The 19,120-nt window shown below is 37.2% G+C and overlaps 1 protein-coding gene across 1 annotated transcript in view; it reads right to left on the bottom strand.

Moving 5' to 3' along the window:
• The window catches only part of ARHGEF12 (Rho guanine nucleotide exchange factor 12), a 61,773-nt gene that overhangs the window by 36,357 nt on the left and 6,296 nt on the right, over positions 1-19,120 (bottom strand). The window contains exons 4-11 of the mRNA XM_068989062.1: positions 18,547-18,725; positions 17,148-17,225; positions 16,837-16,956; positions 15,209-15,349; positions 9,614-9,688; positions 7,450-7,542; positions 5,754-5,864; positions 5,375-5,473 (exon numbers count right to left, since the gene is read on the bottom strand). Of these exons, the coding sequence (XP_068845163.1) occupies positions 5,375-5,473; positions 5,754-5,864; positions 7,450-7,542; positions 9,614-9,688; positions 15,209-15,349; positions 16,837-16,956; positions 17,148-17,225; positions 18,547-18,725 (896 nt within the window). The remainder of the gene's footprint in view (positions 1-5,374; positions 5,474-5,753; positions 5,865-7,449; positions 7,543-9,613; positions 9,689-15,208; positions 15,350-16,836; positions 16,957-17,147; positions 17,226-18,546; positions 18,726-19,120) is intronic.

The raw sequence follows: 19,120 nt of genomic DNA, 5'->3' as shown, positions 1-19,120 counted from the left end.
CTATGTTTTTTCACATGACAACTGCAGTCTGTGAGCCCATTACCAGATAATTTTCTCCTGTTAATTTGGGAAATGTCTCATTAAAAAAAAAATTAATGTAAGATCTGAAGTTTTACATCTGAAAATAAGTTACTGCTAAAAATTAAGAGAGCTCTAATATTTATTTGAAGAGCAGTTAAAATGAATTTCAAAGCTTTCTCTTTATCTGAGGTTGCCATAAAGTAGCTCAAGCCAACTTTCCAGAAGTACTTCTAGCACAAATGTAAGAAAGTATATATATGTTCATTTCTGTATGTGGGTATTTATATGAAATAATATCACCTGTGGCATAAAAGAGCCACGTGGCAGAGCTGTTCTCCTGGGTTCCCTTACCCTACTGCTCTCCACCCGGGTACCCTTTCCCAATAAAATCTCTTGCTTTGTCAGCACATGTGTCTCCTCAGACAATTCATTTCCAAGTGTTAGACAAGAGCCCAGTTTCGGGCCCTGGAAGAGGTCCTCCTTCCTGCAAGAAATGGCGACCCAGATGGGACTTTTCTTGGCTGAGACTGACATCCTGACCACTCGGGGTACTCAGGGGCCAGCTTGCCTGCCAGTGGACCAGACCCAGCGGCCACAACTGGGACCCTTTTCTCCCTGGTCTTTTCCTGACGAGGACAACTGGCCAGAGTGCCCTGAACGGTAAGGAACAAGAGACTTTATTGACTTCTCTCCCCTTCCCTCTCCCTTTCCTCTCCTTAACACTTCCTATCCTTCCCTGTTTTTCTAGTCCCCCAGTCCTGGACGCAGGAATCTGGTCGAAGGGCCCTCAGCCTGAGCTGAGGATTGGAGACTGATCACCTCCCCCTGGCAGCATAAAAGAATAATTAGGAAATTAATCTAGCAGGGTTCTTACACTTTGATGTTAATAAGCTTATATAGACCACGAGCAGCAAAATATAAGAAATCACCTGATCTAAAGGCACATTCTGTGCCTTAGCATGGAATGCTCTTAAGAAATGTCAAGTTTATATAAACCAGTATACTGTCATTTCTTCATTGAAGAAAATCATCTTAATAAATATAATGTGTAATATTTTAAACAATGGCATTATAATCAGAACCCTAACTAATCCACTCAGCAACTATCTCAGTGACCACTCTGTCAGGATCTATTCAGTTTTGGGGAAACAGCAGTGAACAAACAGAACAAAAGACATCTGCCCTAATGGAGCTTACATTCAGGGCAGAAGAGCAGGAATATAGACAGATAAAATAAAGAAAAAAATATAAATTCTGTGGACAAAAATAACACAGGAAAGGTGACAGAAAGCAAGGGGGATGAAAGTTTAAGTAAACTGAGATGGCACTGAAAGGGGAACTCCCCAGGTCGGTAGGTACCCAATATGCTACTGGAGATCAGTAGAGAAATAACTCCAGAAAGAATGAAGGGATGGAACCAAAGAGAAAACAATACCCCGCTGTGGATGTGACTGGTGATAGAAGCAAGGTCCGATGCTGTAAAGAGCAATATTGCACAGGAACCTGGAATGTCACATCCATGAAATCAAGGCAAATTGGAAGTGGTCAAACAGGAGATGGCAAAAGTGAACATCAACATTCTAGGAATCAGCGAACTAAAACGGACTGGAATGGGTGAATTTAACTCAGATGACTATAATATCTACTACTGTGGGCAGGAATCCCTTAGGAGAAATGGAGTAGCCATCAGAGTCAACAGAAGAGTCCGAAATGCAGTACTTGGATGCAAAACAACAGAATGATCTCTGTTCATTTCCAAGGCAAACCATTCAATATCACAGTAATCCAAGTCTATGCCCCAACCAGTAATGCTAAAGAAGCTGAAGTTGAATGGTTCTATGAAGATCTACAAGACCTTTTAGAACTAACACCCAAAAAAGATGTCCTTTTCATTCTAGGGGACTGGAATGCAAAAGTAGGAAGTCAAGAAACACCTGGAGTAACAGGCAAATTTGGCCTTGGAGTATGGAATGAAGCAGGGCAAAGGCTAATAGAGTTTTGCCAAGAGAACGCACTGGTCATAACAAACACTCTCTTCCAACAACACAAGAGAAGATTCTACACATGGACGTCACCAGGTGGTCAACACCAAAATCAGACTGATTATATCCTTTGCAGCCAAAGATGGAGAAGCTCTATACAATCAGCAAAAACAAGACTGGGAGCTGACTGTGGCTCAGATCATGAACTCCTTATTGCCAAATTCAAACTTAAATTGAAGACAGTGGGGAAACCACTAGACCATTCAGGTATGGCCTAAATCAAATCCCTTATGATTATACAGTGGAAGTGAGAAATAGATTCAAGGGACTAGATCTGATAGAGTGACTGATGAACTATGGACAGAGGTTCCTGACATTGTACACGAGACAAGGATTAAGACCATCCCCATGGAAAAGAAATGCAAAAAAGCAAAATGGATGTCTGGGGAGGCCTTACAAATAGCTGTGAAAAGAAGAGAAGCGAAAAGCAAAGGAGAAAAGGAAACATGTAAGCATGTGAATGCAGAGTTGCAAAGAATAGCAAGGAAAGGTAAGAAAGCCTTCCTCAGCGATCAATTCAAAGAAATAGAGGAAAACAACAGAATGGGAAAGACTAGAGATCTCTTGAAGAAAATTAGAGATAACAAGGGAACATTTCATGCAAAGATGGGCTCGATAAAGGACAGAAATGGTATGGACCTCACAGAAGCAGAAGATATTAAGAAGAGGTGTCAAGAATACACAGAAGAACTGTACAAAAAAGATCTTCACGACCCAGATAATGACGATGGTGTGATCACTCACCTAGAGCCAGACATCCTGGAATGTGAAGTCAAGTGGGCCTTAGAAAGCATCACTACGAACAAAGCTAGTGGAGGTGATGGAATTCCAGTTGAGCTCTTTCAAATCCTGAAAGATGATGCTGTGAAAGTGCTGCACTCAATATGCCAGCAAATCTGGAAAACTCAGCAGTGGCCACAGGACTGGAAAAGGTCAGTTTTCATTCCAATCCCAAAGAAAGGCAATGCCAAAGAATGCTCAAACTACTGCACAATTGCACTCATCTTACACACTAGTAAAGTAATGCTCAAAATTCTCCAAGCCAGGCTTCAGCAATACATGAACTGTGAACTTCCAGATGTTCAAGCTGCTTTTAGAAAAGGCAGAGGAATGAGAGATCAAATTGCCAACATCCACTGGATCACTGAAAAAGGAAGAGAGTTCCAGAAAAACATCTATTTCTGCTTTGTTGACTATGCCAAAGCCTTTGACTGTGTGGATCACAATAACTGGAAAATTCTGAAAGAGATGGGAATACCAGACCACCTGATCTGCCTCTTGAGAAACCTGTACGCAGGTCAGGAAGCAACAGTTAGAACTGGACATGGAACAACAGACTGGTTCCAAATAGGAAAAGGAGTACGTCAAGGCTGTATATTGTCACCCTGCTTATTTAACTTATATGCAGAGTACATCATGAAAAACGTGAGGCTGGAAGAAGCACAAGCTGGAATCAAGATTGCTGGGAGAAATATCAATAACCTCAGATATGCAGATGACACCACCCTTATGGCAGAAAGTGAAGAGGAACTAAAAAGCCTCTTGATGAAAGTGAAAGAGGAGAGTGAAAAAGTTGGCTTAAAGCTCAACATTCAGAAAACAAAGATCATGGCATCTGGTCCCAACACTTCATGGGAAATAGATGGGGAAACAGTGGAAACAGTGTCAGACTTTATTTTGGGGCTTCAAAATCACTGCAGATGATGTCTGCAGCCATGAAATTAAAAGACGCTTACTCCTTGGAAGGAAAGTTATGACCAGCCTAGATGGCATGTGAAAAAGCAGAGACATTACTTTGCCAACAAGGGTCTGTCTAGTCAAGGCTGTGGTTTTTCCAGTGGTCATGTATGGATGTGAGAGTTGGTCTGTGAAGAAAGCTGAGCACCGAAGAATTGATGCTTTTGAACTGTGGTGTTGGAGAAGACTCTTGAGAGTCCCTTGGACTGCAAGGAGATCCAACCAGTCCATCTAAAGGAAATCAGTCCTGGGTGTTCACTGGAAGGACTGATGCTAATGTTGAAACTCCAATACTTTGGCTACCTCATGTGAAGAGTTGACTCATTGGAAAAGACTCTGATGCTGGGAGGGATTGGGGGCAGGAGGAGAAGGGGACAACAGAGGATGAGATGGCTGGATGGCATCACCGACTTGATAGACATGAGTTTGAGTGAACTCTGGGAGTTGGTGATGGTTAGGGAGGCCTGGCGTGCTGCGATTCATGGGGTCGCAAAGAGTCGGACACGACTGAGCAACTAAACTGAACTGAACTGAGATGTAGAGGCAGCTTTGTAATAAAATACAAAGAATACAGGGCAAGTGCTGGAGGAAGAGGAGGAGCCAAAATGTTTCTGTGTGAGTTTGTTTAAGATGGGAGAAATAACCATGTCTGCACACTAACAGGACTGATTCAGTAGAAAACAAAAGAACTGATGATGCAGGAGAGAAGGGGTACGTTTGCTAGAGTAGCGCCTTTGAGTAGGTATAAGAAAACACGATCTGGATAAATAGGGGAACAGGCAGTCTTGAACTAAAAGTAGAAAAATTCCTACATATCATCAGGAGAGAGGGTCAAGCATAAGGTATGACAGAGGTAGGGTGATACCTCTGGTAGAAGTTATCTTCTGTATGCTTTAAATTTCTCAAAAAAAACAGCAAGATCATCAGTTGAGAAAAGAACAGGAGAGGAATTGATGGAGAGTTTAAAAGAGAGAAGGTGTGAAACAGTCAACTAAGAGAACTGCAAATATGAAAGGACTAGAGACATGCAGCATGATTATCAGAGACGTATTAAGGGCGGTTATTTATCCTAGAGCAAGGCTAATAATAAAACGCATTAGTTTAAAAACCTTATTAAGATTTCTATTGGTAAAATAAAACACTACTATTATCTACCATCATTTATATGAGTAAGATCTTTTCCATCCCTTTTTAGTTAAACTGGGCCTCCAAACTTCAAAGAGGCCAACCAGAGTCCAATGATACAAGTACGAACCTTTGGATCTTAATATATATGTATATTTATGTATATACATATATATTGTATTCTCTTTTTCATTCCGTTATCCTAAATATGCATATATATAAACCTATATATATATATATCCCTTAAAACCTATTTTGAGAATTTATATGCCTATAACTAACTTAGAAATGATAAAAAAATAACGGTCATGAGTAATCAATAATTGATATATAATACAGACGTCAGAAAGCACAATAAAGTCCAAAAACATGGGAGGGAAGACCGGAAGTAAGAGGCCAATAATTCAGTGTACTGAAGCAAAGGTTGTAATATTAACTTGGTAACTTACAGCAGATCGATCCAGGAAGAACTGATGGAACTCAAGGAAGACACGACGGGTCTCCTTGGAATTGGTCTGTTTATATAGGTCTGAATAGAGATAACAGAGCTGTAGTAGAGAAAGAAATGGGGAAGAAATCATGAAAAATGTCCTCTGCTAGATCCTCGTTGAGTAGAAATGTCTGAAACAAGCAGGTCACCATGAACAACGTAGTTATCACCATATAACCAAGCCTTTAAAAAATAAATTAGTAACATTTCAATCATCTTTGATATCTAATTTAGAAAACTGACAGAAGTCTATCTACCCATCTTGCTAAAACTGAAAACTTTCATGGTATTTGAATCAATTAAGAACTCTAAACTGGCTAAATCATGAAATACATTACCAATGTTGCAGGGTCAAACTGGGAAACTACATGGTGTAAGAAGACAGCCAAGTGAGCAGGGCGAGATTTTAGCAGTTCAATGCTCTGAAAACAGCTGCACTGCCCATTGATCTAGAAAAATAAATAAATAGACATCAGTAACACCAACACATAAATGCAAAATGTCATGTCATCTCAGTTAAATATGACTATCCCAATTTCACTTTGACCTTTCCTAAAAAATTCAAGGTTTAAAAAAACTTCACTAGAATTTATTATAAGCAACATAGGCTATATAATCTCTTCCTCTGAAAATAATCTCTTGGGAACAGGTTAGAAGAAAGACCATCCTGGGAGAATGCAAGTCCAGAATATAATTATCAAAGAGCTCACACAAATCAGTACACGAAAAAAACAGGTTAATAACACTTCTAAAAATGTAAAGGGAGGCTTTTTGCCTAATAACAAAATAGGTGTCTTCCTTTTAGGCTCATCACAGAGATGGTGGTAGGAAATGGAGTTGTGTGATTTTAAATAAGACAACTCCTAGAATACTTGTATGTTTCCAAACTGCAATGAACACAGAAAGCAGCAAGAGTTGACCTTAACCTAGAATCATGTAAGTTAATCTAAACAAGTAACACCCATTCTGCACAATCTCTTTCAGAAAATATAAGAGGACTAAGACTTCTCAACTCAGATCTAAGAGCTCAGCATCAACCAACTATCAAAAGCAAAGATATTATAAAAAAAGAAAACTACAGACTACTATCCCCAATAAACACACACAAAAGTCCTCAGCAAAATAATAGGATTGAATCCAGCAATACTGGAAAAAGGAAAATAAATTATGACCAATTGGGGTTCTCTCAGGAATGAAACAGGAACAGCTGTTTCAAAACGCTAATGACATCAATTAATGTAATTTACCATTATATTTAGTTACACGTAAACTACATTAATATAATGTAAATTTAATAACATATGATGATCTCAGTCATTCAACAAAATTCAACCTCTATTCATGATAAAACTCCTATCAAACTAAAAATAGAAGGAAACTTCCTCAATTAAAAAGAAGTATCTACAAAAACCTATGGCTAACATCATATTAATAATAAATGACTGAATGCATTCTTCCTAAGATTGAGAATAAGGCCAAGAAGGCCAGGATGCCCTGTCTCACCATAGTGATTCAGCCTTATACTGGATATCCTAACTAGCGCAGTAAAGGTAATAACAAGAAATAAAAGATAAACTCTGGGAAACAAGGAAATAAAAACTGTCACAGTTATTTACATAGAAAAATCTTAAGAAGTTATTTTAAAAACCTCTTTGAAGTAGGTTTACTAAAAGATCACGTGAGCTTACTAATAAGGACAAGAATAAAGCCAATCACATTCCTATATACCATCAATCAACAACAAGAATTTGAAAATTTTTTTTTAATTTGTAAGAACATCCCCCTTCTCCAAAGATAAAATACTTAGGTAAAAATCAATGACTTCTTATCAGCTTCAAGAGCAAGGCCATTTCTATTGGTCAAAGCTAAAATAAGCAATTAACCCAAGCAATTGAACAATTAATCTTAGTTCTAAGACTTGAGCTTCAAATCCTTATAAATATAATTTCAATCTCCAGAAACTGTTCATTTTTGCAATAAATCAAACATCTTAGAAAATTAATAATTTGTTTTTTAGAAAGAAAAAGTCATCACCTGTTCATGTTCACTACCAAAGTCATCGTCCTCTGCTCCAATAATATGAGGTGCCACACGGGTAGAGGGACTCCCAACAAGTGACTGAGTGTCCTGGAAACATTCATAGAGAAGGGACAGAAAAATTGCCTGGTGGTCAATTTCAGAGACAGAAAAAGACATGGTTCACTAAACTGACTGGGTTTCTTTTCCTTTTCTTTAGGTATTTTATTTTCAAAGTGGTTCTCAAATTTACCAGTATTGATTGTTTCTTGGTCAAGGGGAGGGGGAGAAAACACTTCCCCTAGAAATAATAAACATCCTCTGTTTATACACCCTTGTTTATCCGGTTCTAATCCCTCTCTGTAGGCTTCATTTATTGTTTCATATATATTTAGACCTTGGTACAGAAAGAAATTAAACTGGCTTACACAAACAGTTACAATTTTTAACAGTGAATGAAGGCAACAGGACAAAGGAAAAATGGCACTGTTGACATTTTGGGCCAGACGATTCTTCATTGTGGGGGCTGTCCTATGCACTGTAGGGTACGGAGCAGCATACTTGGCCACTGCCCACCCACTAGATGCCAGGAGCAGCCTCCCAGTCATGACGATCAAAAATGTTTCCAGACCTTGCCAAATGTGCCCCGAGGGACAAAATCATTCCTGGTTGAAAATCATTGGCATAATGCAATAAAATGTTCAAGTAATCACACAAACACTGCTATAGAAACGATGGTAACAAGACTGTAAAAATAAATTGTAGGCTGGCAGCCCTCATTCCTATGCAATAGATCATCCACGTGTCAATTCACTTACACATTTGGATTTAGCATGAAAAGGGGAGTGTTGGAACATTAGTGTATAATGCAAAAAGTATGGGATATTTGAATACCACAAATACAGAAATGAAAGATCATACAGTACTAGCAGAAACAGTAAATTTGGAGCAAATATGAAAAAAATGAGTTTGGCTCAAACCTGACAGTTGAATGCTGCAGGATCTGGGGCTGAGCAAAGGGAGTGAGGCTATGGTGACATGGGAGTTATCTGTACAGCAGTTACAGCTGAAACTATGTACATGGACCCACAAGCTATAAATTAAGTGACTAATAAACACATAGCTGCAGTTTTTCTTCATTAAGTGTGTTGCAACTCTAAGTATTTGCATTGCCTAAACTTGATTCTGCCTTTCTGTACTCTTGCTTTTAAAACCACAAGGCTTTAATATTTTTTTAAAAAATCAGGTGAAGCAGAAATTTTATTTGTTTAGAGTATTAGTGAGACAACTTTTCATTTTACAGCAGACTTGAGGTTTCTGATTTTTCAACAGTTCTTATGTTGCTACTAACAAATGAATCATAATATGCTATTAAATCTTTTACTATAAAACTTTATACAAGTCCTAATCTTAAAAAAATAAAATCAGAATGCTAAAAATATTCAATTAGGGATTTACAAGATCTAGCAACTCCATTTCTGATTATATACTCAAAAGAACTGAAGGAAAAACTTAAATGGTTATTTATACATCCATGTTCAGAGTAGCATTATTTATGATAGCCAGAAGGTGGAAACAACCCAAGTGTTCACTGATGAATGACTGGATAAACCAAATGTGGTATACACACACAATGGATTATTATTCAGCCTTAAAAAGGAAGGAGATTCTGCTACATGCTAACTCACTGATCAAACTTGAAGACATTATGCTCAGTGAAATAAGCTGGCCACAGAAGGACAAATATTACATATTCTACTTATTATGCGGTTCCCAGTCAGATTCGAAGGAACAGAAAGTAGAATGGGTTTGCCAGGGCTGGAGAGAGAAGATAATGGAAGTTAGTGTTTAGTAGACACCAAGTTTCAGTTGGGGAAGGTGAAAAGGTTTGCGAGATAGAGGTACTGATGGTTGCAAAATGATGTGAATCTAACTTAATGACAAAATGAACTTAAAAATGGTTAAATTGTATATTTTATGTTATTTGTATTTTACTATACAAAAATTTAACCACATAATACTAACTATGGAGAGGCTATTTTCCAATCTTTATTAAATTCCTTTAATAAGTTTAAGCTTTTTCTCCAAATTAAAAAAAAAAAACATATACACACACATATCAGTTATGTCTGTCATTTAAGTATAAGGAAAGTCACTATCATTTCATTGATTTTATACTCACAGTGTCCTGAACTGCTTCACTCTTCTCTGGGTTTTCCTCTAGATAAATCTTCTCTTTCAAGCCACTCTTGGGACTCTAATGAAAATTAAAAAACCAAAAAATGACGTGTTCATTTCAACAGGCCCACCAAAGGAGATAAGAAAGAGCAATGTGAAAGAATAATGTTCTGAATGTCACATCTGTGTTTGAAACTATTAAATATCTTTCATATAATACTTGGCTCTGCTACTTTTTACCTGACTTTGGCAAGTCACTTATTCATTAGGCTTTTAAGTCTTATGTTTATAAAATAATTTCATCTTCAGGCTTGCGGGTTAATTTCTATCAAGTAATTCTAATCAGATATATTACATATTTCAAGCTCATTAAGTCAAAATCAAACTCTACTTCCTCTAAATCCCTCTGTCCCAAACTATTCTTTCTATCCAAGTTAAAAGCATTTTAGCCTATTTATATGAAGGAAAATGAGCTTCTATTTTTATGTTACCACCTTATGTAAACTGATTTATGGATTCTTATAAAATTTACATGGTATGTTTGGGATGACCTAATGTAAAATACACACTATATGATACACAGAGCTTCAATTCTGGCAGATGAGGAACACTCCAAGCAATGGGAGCCATTCTTCAGAGCAGGTGAAAATGCGAGGCAAGAGATTTTTGTGTGAACGCCTATACAGAAGATATATGCTATCTGTATATATAACACGTATAAGAGAGAGAGAACAGTAATTTCAAATATAAGCCCCAGCTGGGAGAAATGGATGACTCTAGGTTAACAGGTAGGACAGATCAAGCTAGAATAATCTTATCACACCGAAAAGAAAGAAACCTATGCTACTGGGGAGTCATGTCTAAAGAACACAGAAGACAACTTAAGAAGGAGTGCACTAGTCCCCTCAAAAGGGACAATTTAGTAAGTATCAAAAAGAAAAATGACTGTAATGGACTGAAATACAGTAAGAAACAGGTTAAAAATCTATGAATTCAAAATATTACACATCTACACACGTGTGTAAAGATCCCCATATTTAGTGACCTTCAGAGTATGTCAGGGCACCAATTCTTCTGAAAACAGATACATAAGGGAAAATAATCAAATATTTATTCTGAATTTCCCATATAAGCTATATTTTACAGCAACTTAAAAGCTAGAAGGGAAAATTCTTTATAAAATAATTCCATTTAATGAATACAGGAAGAATGACAAATTATATCATTTTGAAATCCCTTATTAAATAATGGATGCAGGTATTTTTGCTAACAATGGAAGTAAAAACGTCAGATAAAAACTTAGTGGAGAAATTTATAAGGAAGGAATTATGCTGATTTAATCTGCATACCTTATACAAACTTAACAATTGTAAAAAGACAACCAGATATTCTCCTCCTAATGTGATGTAACAGGATATACACAGTACCACCCATGAATTGTTCTTGCCAAACAACAACCCTCAATCCTTAATCTTTTCAAGACTCTAGATCTTACTATCAATTTTCAGGAAATATATACCAGAGAAACATGCTAAACACCTCCATGAAAATACAATTAGAATGTGGATAGTTCTATTGGACATATAACCCAGTTTAACAAAAAAAATTGTAAGAAAAAAAAAAAAGAGGAGGGAACAATCATAAATTAAGAGATTTATCCACCAAAGACTGAAGCTGTTGACTGGATCCTGACTCAAATAAACCTACTGTAAAAAGATTATTATAAGACTATTAGGCGAATCACATTGCATATTAAGAAAATATTAATGAAGATTTGATAACTTCCCTGGTGGCTCAGATGGTAAAGCGTCTGTCTACAGTGCGGGAGACCTGGGTTCGATCCCTGGGTTGGGAAGATCCCCTGGAGAAGGAAATGGCAATCCACTCCAGGACTATTGCCTGGAAAATCTCATGGACAGAGGAGCCTGGTAGGCTACCGTCCATGGGGTCGCAAAGAGTCGGACACGACTGAGCGACTTCACTTCACTTCACTATGGCTCTAACTTTTTAAGTCTTTTCTTCCTCCCAAAGATGCATGTTAACGAAATAATATCTTGGATTTACTTTAAAATATCCAGTATATGGAGAGAACGAGGAATGAAGGAATACACACAAAAGTAAGTTTAAGCACTTGTTGATGACTCTGAGCTGGGTGATTAGGTACATGCGGGAGTTTATTATCTTAGTCTATTTCTGAGTAAGTTTGGAATTTTTCAAAATAACTTATTTTTAAATTATTTATTTACTTTTGGCTGCACTAGGTCTCTGTTGCTGCTCGTGGGCTTTCTTTAGTTGTGTGTGGGGGCTTCTCTCTAATTGAGGTGAGCAGGCTTCTCATTGCAGTGGCTTCTCCTGTTGTGAAGCTTGGGCTCTAGGCACACAGTCGTCAGCAGTTGTGGTATGTGGGCTCAATAGCTCTGGCACGCGGGCTCTAGAGTATGGGCTCAGTAGCTGTGGCACGTGGGTTTAATTGCCTTGCAGCATGTGGGATCTCAGTTCCTGGACCAGGGATGAAACCTCTGTCCCTTACATTGGCAGGTGGATTCCTAACCACTGGATCACCAGGGAAATTCCTCAAAGTAACTTTTAAATTAAACGTCAGCTGCAAAATGAAAATCAAAGAGGCAAATGCTCTAAGTTTTAGATGATAATTTGCGATCAAAGAAAATCAGTCCTGAATATTCACTGGAAGGACTGATGCTGAAGCTCAAGCTCCAATACTTTGGCCACCTGGTATGAAGAACTGACTCATTAGAAAAGGACCTGATGCTGGGAAAGATTGAAGGCAGGAGGATAAGAGGACGACAGAGGATGAGATGGCTGGATGGCATGACCAACTTGATGGACACAAGTTTGAGCAAGCTCTGGGAGTTGATGATGGACAGGGGAGCCTGACATGCTGCAGTCCATGGGGTCGCAGAGTCGGACATGACTGAACTGAACTGAGCTTCTCTTATGAGAAGTACATCCATGGGCATGTGAGTATTCTTTAAAGCCTTCTCTGAGGTGAGCAAGAGCAGGGAATTTCACAATGCTAATGATATCACAAACACAATAAGGAGATTATTCTATAAGAAGGAGCAGAAAATGGAAAAAATGTAAGGCACTGATTGGTTCCTACAATCTTAATACAGTACAACTGAGACAAACATTGAAATCCGTAAGCTAAAAGCAGCAAATCTCTAGCTTCAAAAAGACACCTGCAGGAATGACATGAGTTTGTTATGTGTTCAGTGAATAGTCTTCACTGTGTTGTCTCTTGTGGATTTCCACGACATCCACTTGTTTGGCCTCAATTGCCTCATCTATAAAACGGTGACATCTGCTTTTTTAAGATTACTATGAGAGTTAAAAAGTAACTGTAAAGCATTAGGTACATGTACTGTCACAAAGTAGGTATTCAATAAATGGTGACAATTTATCAGCTACTTAACACACATTTGTCAAGTTCCTCTTAGGCCAAGCAGTCTTCTTTTCTTACTGATCTCCCTGTCTATTCACTTCAATTCATTTTCGACACGGACATGTTTCTGGCTGTGCCTCTCTTCTGCATGCAAGATACAGCCCAAACTCTACTCATTCACTCTTGTTCAAAGACCAATTCAACACCAGACACATGTCGAACAGTCTGAATTCACTGGAATGCCTGTTTCTACACTTGCCAGTTCACTCTGTATTTCATAAAGTGATATTTCTAAGCCACAGATTTTATGGTTAACATTTCTGTAAATAAGATAAAATTCAAGTTTTTCATTTGTATCACTTGTTCTGAATTCCTACAATCTCACTGTCGTCGTAGATATAAAGTCAAATATGATGGGTGTGTTGCTTTGAGAGCAAGTTTAGAGACATCTAAACTTAGAAACACCTACCACTAGAAACATCTAATGGGAGAGATAAGCCATGAAAACAGAGAGGAGATGCAGCACTGAATCCAACAGAAGCGATGTGAGGATTCCCAGAAGCAGTTCAAGTTATAACTTGAACTCAAGACTCTGCCCAGCCATTTTATCTATTAATATAATCCTAGTACACCTGCAAAATGTTCAAGGCTCTCCCAAAATGTAATGCATTTTCAGACCTTGGAGCCTTCGAGTGCTGGTCTTTTGAAATTAGGTAGAGGCAATCACTTACTAGCTGAGTAAGTTTGGCAAGTTAGCTAACTCGCTTTGGCCTCAGTTTTTTCTTTTGTTTAAGTAATAACTATAGTACTACTTCATCAGGCTGTTCTGAGAATTAACTAAGATAAAAAATATGTAACACCTATTATAGCTGATGGTATTAATACATATGCTCAATAAATGTAAGCTACTATAATTCTTTTCTTGAGGCAAAATTGAAATCTTTCATCAAGACAATTAGCCTACCTAATCATAAAACTCCTATTAATATCTTTCAAAATAAAGATATCCTCAAATGTTCCTTGCACAAGGAACTGAGTCACTGGGCCTAAGCATCAAGATACCCTAAATGATAGTGGTTTAGACCAGTGGCTTTCAATTTTTTTTTACAACCTCCACTAAGAGAAATTTTACATTATTAACCAACGTGTGCACACACACACACACACACACGGCTATTCATGTGTACAAATGTACACAATGTGTGCATGTGTGTATACAACAAAAGTCACAAAAAGTAACACTTACCTCCTCTACATGCAAAGCACTCTTATTTCCTATTCTATTCTTTTTTTAAAAAAATACTGGCCCCAACCCACTAAACTGATTTTATGACCCACATTGAAAAAAAACACTGACTTACAACAGATTATTTTCTTCATCACTTTTAAGAAGGGTGATCTATTTTGAAGTAATTATTCCTATTACTGCATACTACTTACAAAGTATTGCTGAGTATATAACACTGAACTTAGCTTTTAAGTATTCATATAACTGTGACACTACATCATATTCAGCTTAAAATAGTTTATCATCTTAACAATTATCCATGTTCATCTGGCAATTTTTGGGTTAATCAAGAAAGCATTACTAAACATGGGCTATTAACTGAAGTCTAAGAGGACTAAGGCTTTTCCTCTTTGAAATGGCAAAGTGCCCCATGATTCAAGACTGAGTCACTCTGACCACAAATGGAATATTAACATGCTCTTAAAGATATCAACAGTTGGCCTCTCGGTTCAGTAAGAAAGCACCGGCATTATTAACTTCTCTACCCACAAACAAGACGCCTGCTGGGAAATTCCATCTCCTTAAAAGAAACATTTGGCAATGGTGTCCAAGGGAAAAAGTGAACTCTGGAATTAAAAGCTCATATACAACAGGGTCCAGAATTTCTGCTCATCAAATTGCTATATTAAAGATGATGGCAACCCTGAGGGATGGGATGGGGAGGGAGGTGGGAGGTGGGTTTCAGGATGGGGGGCACATGTACACCCATGGCTGATTCACGTCAGTGTATGGCAAAAACCACTACAATATTGTAAAGTAATTAGCCTCCAATTAAATTAATTAATTAAAAAGATGATGGCGATAAAAAGAAAGTAAAAAGAACACCTGTAGTTCCTATAACTTACAATCGTATCTGGAAGTGGGGCTGTAGAGAAAAATACAACAAAATAAAAGTGCAGAACACTTACATCGGCACTGTCACTCCTAGGCCGAGAAGCGTCTCCGCTGCCATAGTCAAGCCTGCCTGGCCCATCACCAGCATCTGCTTCTCCTTCACCGACTGCTAGCCCATCACCTAATGGCTTGGAGGATGTAACTACAGCTCCATCCTAAAACAGATTAGGCACACATACATTAAAAACAAACAACAAAAAAAAACTCTTTCATTATTGACCACATAAAGAAAGAGTCACACTGCAACCTCAATGGAGACTGTAAAAAGTTGGCCAGTTTGATGCGATCAAGAATGCTCTAAAAGTTCTAAAAGTCAAAGGCATAAATAACTACTAATTCTGTGGCTCTAAAATGGCATGACCTTGAAGACAGGGATATTTCAATAAAGAGAATAAATATTCAAACTTCCAAATAAAAGCAAAAAGATAAAATAGTTTAACTTACATAATTTATATTCCCTGCCTGTTAGTAAAGATTATGACACTATAACTTGTGGTTAATTGCCTTCCAACACTCTACAACTTCAATAAATTGCCAATTCTGGGATGCAGTGCTATACTGCAAATTATTCTAAGTTTTTAAATTAGGAATCACAGTTTTACTCTTGGAACTGAGTAAGATTGTCTTTGCTCAGTAGTAACAACAACATAAAACATTACTTATGTCAATTATTACTAAGGCAGAATACTCAAAACTTCATATAGCTAATGGGACTAAAAGAAACAAACAAAAAATGTGTAATGAAAAGTACACTGAACCCGGAAGTCAAGAGGCCTTAAAAATGTGTGATCTTGTATGAGTCATTTAACCAATTTAGGCCCTAGTCTTCTCAACCATGGCATGATTTTTTTTAACTTTAAAATGAGCAGATTAGGATAGATGATTTCTGTGTGCACCTACAGATCTAACTCATGAAGAATAACAAATAAGCAGCTCATTTCTCCATATACCAAATCTAAACATTACAGAATATAAATCTGGTTGACATATAATGTTGAGTTATTCTTCTAATGAGACCATCATCTTCATAACTTACACCTATATAGCAAATCCATTTTTAAATTAAAATAAAAATATAGTCATTAAGAACATGAATGTGCTTTAAATTTGTCAGACTGAGTTTAAATTCCAGTTCCAAGTTCCATTTAGCTACATGACCACAGACAAGTTATTTAACTTATCCAAGTTTAAGTGTTTATGTAAAATGAGGGGAAACAACAGTAATATCTAATCTCAGAGGGTTGTTCTGCAGATTAAGTAAGAAAAATTATATATCCCCACTTCAAATATAATTGCCGGTCTGTTTCCAAATGGCAGAATAAACCTCAAAATGTATCTAAATACATTTCAGTAATTTGTCATTATCAAAGCAAAAACACTCAATTCATTCTAAAATTACTGTGGAACAAAGAAGCATGATATCATGACCAAACAATCAGAGGCCCACATTTCTTTTCTTTTTTTTTTTTTTCACTTTTTTTTTAGTTGACCATTATTTCTGTAACATCCTACACAGGACATCCTGTTGGCCTATACTAGGAAAAAAAACCTTTAAAAAGGGCAACTGCAACACCGTCTGACTCACTCCCAGAAGAAAACTCTCCTGCAAAATGGCGCGCAGCACTGTTAACAGTGATGTCACCTGAGCGGAGCCCGTGGCTTTGGACAACTGCTCTTGCAGCTGAGGAATGTGTTTCTTGGCCTCCTGGATCTCTTTCAGCAATCTCTGAGCAGGTGTTCGGTTGTAGTCTTCCTGCAGAAGCTGAGAAGTTAGAAAAATGTTTCAGGAATTAACTACTTATGTCAAGAAAGTATCTGAAAAGTCCATTCTCAATCAATAAAACAGCTGACGGCACTGATTACCAATAGTGTCTGATTAGGATAAGTACCAACTCAACTACGCCCACTCATGTTTTTACTGGCCTGTAAACAGTCCCATTTCTAACTTAGTACCTGAAGCCGTTCCTGTTCTTTCCGTAACATTTTTCTCAGAATTTCTACTTTCTGGTTATGAACCACATTGTTTTCTTCCTAGAAAAAGATAAAACAAACAAACAAACCAAAAACCAAGAATCAATACAAGGAAAGTGAAGCTAAAATATGTATTGAAAATGACTCATACAATGTTACATTTCAGATCCAATTTTCAATACCTATCAGGATTTTCTTTATTTCCGGTGGTTATGACACCAAGCTTTCAGACATGACACTGAAGATAAAAGGTTACAGGGAAATTTCAACCTTTCTATCTCACTTTTGATAAAAAACACTAAAATGTTAATATCAGGTTCAAAAAACACTAAATGTTAATATCAGTTGGAGAAATGAAGTTGACTTAAATATAAGAATAGTTATCTTATACTTTGCCCTCCTTTGGATCTTTACTATCAAATTCCTTGCATGGCTCAAATTCCCAGTATTTCCTACCTGAAGTATTAAGACCACTCCCTAACTCATCTCCTGCCATTTTTCCCAGTTTTATAACCCTATAATATTTTATCAAATTAGTCTTCCTAAAATCTTGCTATAATCACATCAGTCAAAAAATATGTACTATATCCTTAATGATCCAGTTACATGTAAATTAGCTTCATTGTTGAGACTCTTCAAAATAAATAGTCTTACTTTTCCAAGCTTGTCTCCTACCATATAAATCTTTAACAAGCACCAGCCAAACAAAAATCCTGGCTATTTCTCCCCAATACTTGATGCTTTCTTGGCTCTTTACCTTTGTTTATCCTACTCTCTCTACCTGGGTTGACTTCCTCCCCCTGACCTTCACTGCCACCACTTGAATGTTAACTGCTCTTCAAAGCTCATTTCAAATAACAGCTTTCCATAAAGTCCTTCCTTATCACAACTGGATGTGCTTTCTCCCTTCTTTGAAACCTCACAGAACTTAATATTTTCCTTCTAATAATGTCAACATTCTGCCTGTGCAGTATCATTACCTGCATACCCTTGATTCAATCGCAAACAACAAAGGTTTATTAAGTATCTAGCACCATATGCCAAGCAATATTGCAAACTTTGGGGAAACACAATAAACAAAAAACCCCTTTCCTCTTAGAATATATATTCTAAGAAGACAAAGGACCTTGACCACAGATATCTTAATTATATTTTTGTGGGAGGTACACTGTATTGTAGATGGTAAGTACTTGAATTAAATCTGCCATCCCAATATTCTGCAATCATTCCAATCATTATATAATTTTTTTATCATCAGCAAATTATTTTCTGGAATCTTAAACTTTGTTTAGCAATTCAACACTTTGAAACTATTAACATAAAGCAAAGGCGTCATTCATTATATAACTGGACATTTACAGAGACATTTTCCCACTCTTACCCCCATGAGCACAGGACTAGTAATTCTCTCCATATTCCCAGATGCTCCAGGTGAATGAGGGGATGTCATGATGGGAGACATATGTCCAGTGACTGATGGCTCTACTTCAGAATCAGCAAGTGGAATCTGGGGCGACCCAGGTGGGCGTCCCTGAACAGTGAGAGCTACATAGGAACCAGCTTCGGGGAGAGAGAAGGTAGAAAGGGGAGGAAAGGGGGAGTAACATTGTCAAAAAAAATTTTACAGCATTTTACTACTTAATCTTTGATAGTTCTAAAAGATCTAGTTATGTGAGAAAGTTTCATCATCTGCTGGCTAATCATTTCTCGACAGAAAAAGAATCCAATCTGCCATATCTCTTTTATGACTCCCCTACAAATCTAAAAGGACAATGCAAAATTCAGATAACAAATTATTACTCGTAAGATGGGATATTACTTAAAAGCAAGTAAGATTTATAACCCCAATAATTTTTTAAAATTTAGATATGAATGAGTTGTTATCAACCATCTACTAATGGCTATGTTTAATTTCTCAAATGGAAATTTAAAAAATCACCATATTAAGATGACAC

Source organism: Capricornis sumatraensis, chromosome 16 (genome assembly GCF_032405125.1).
Source record: "Capricornis sumatraensis isolate serow.1 chromosome 16, serow.2, whole genome shotgun sequence".
NCBI lineage: Eukaryota > Metazoa > Chordata > Mammalia > Artiodactyla > Bovidae > Capricornis > Capricornis sumatraensis.
The sequence above is the reverse complement of the archived record's forward strand: the minus strand, read 5'-3'. Positions and strand labels throughout refer to the sequence as shown.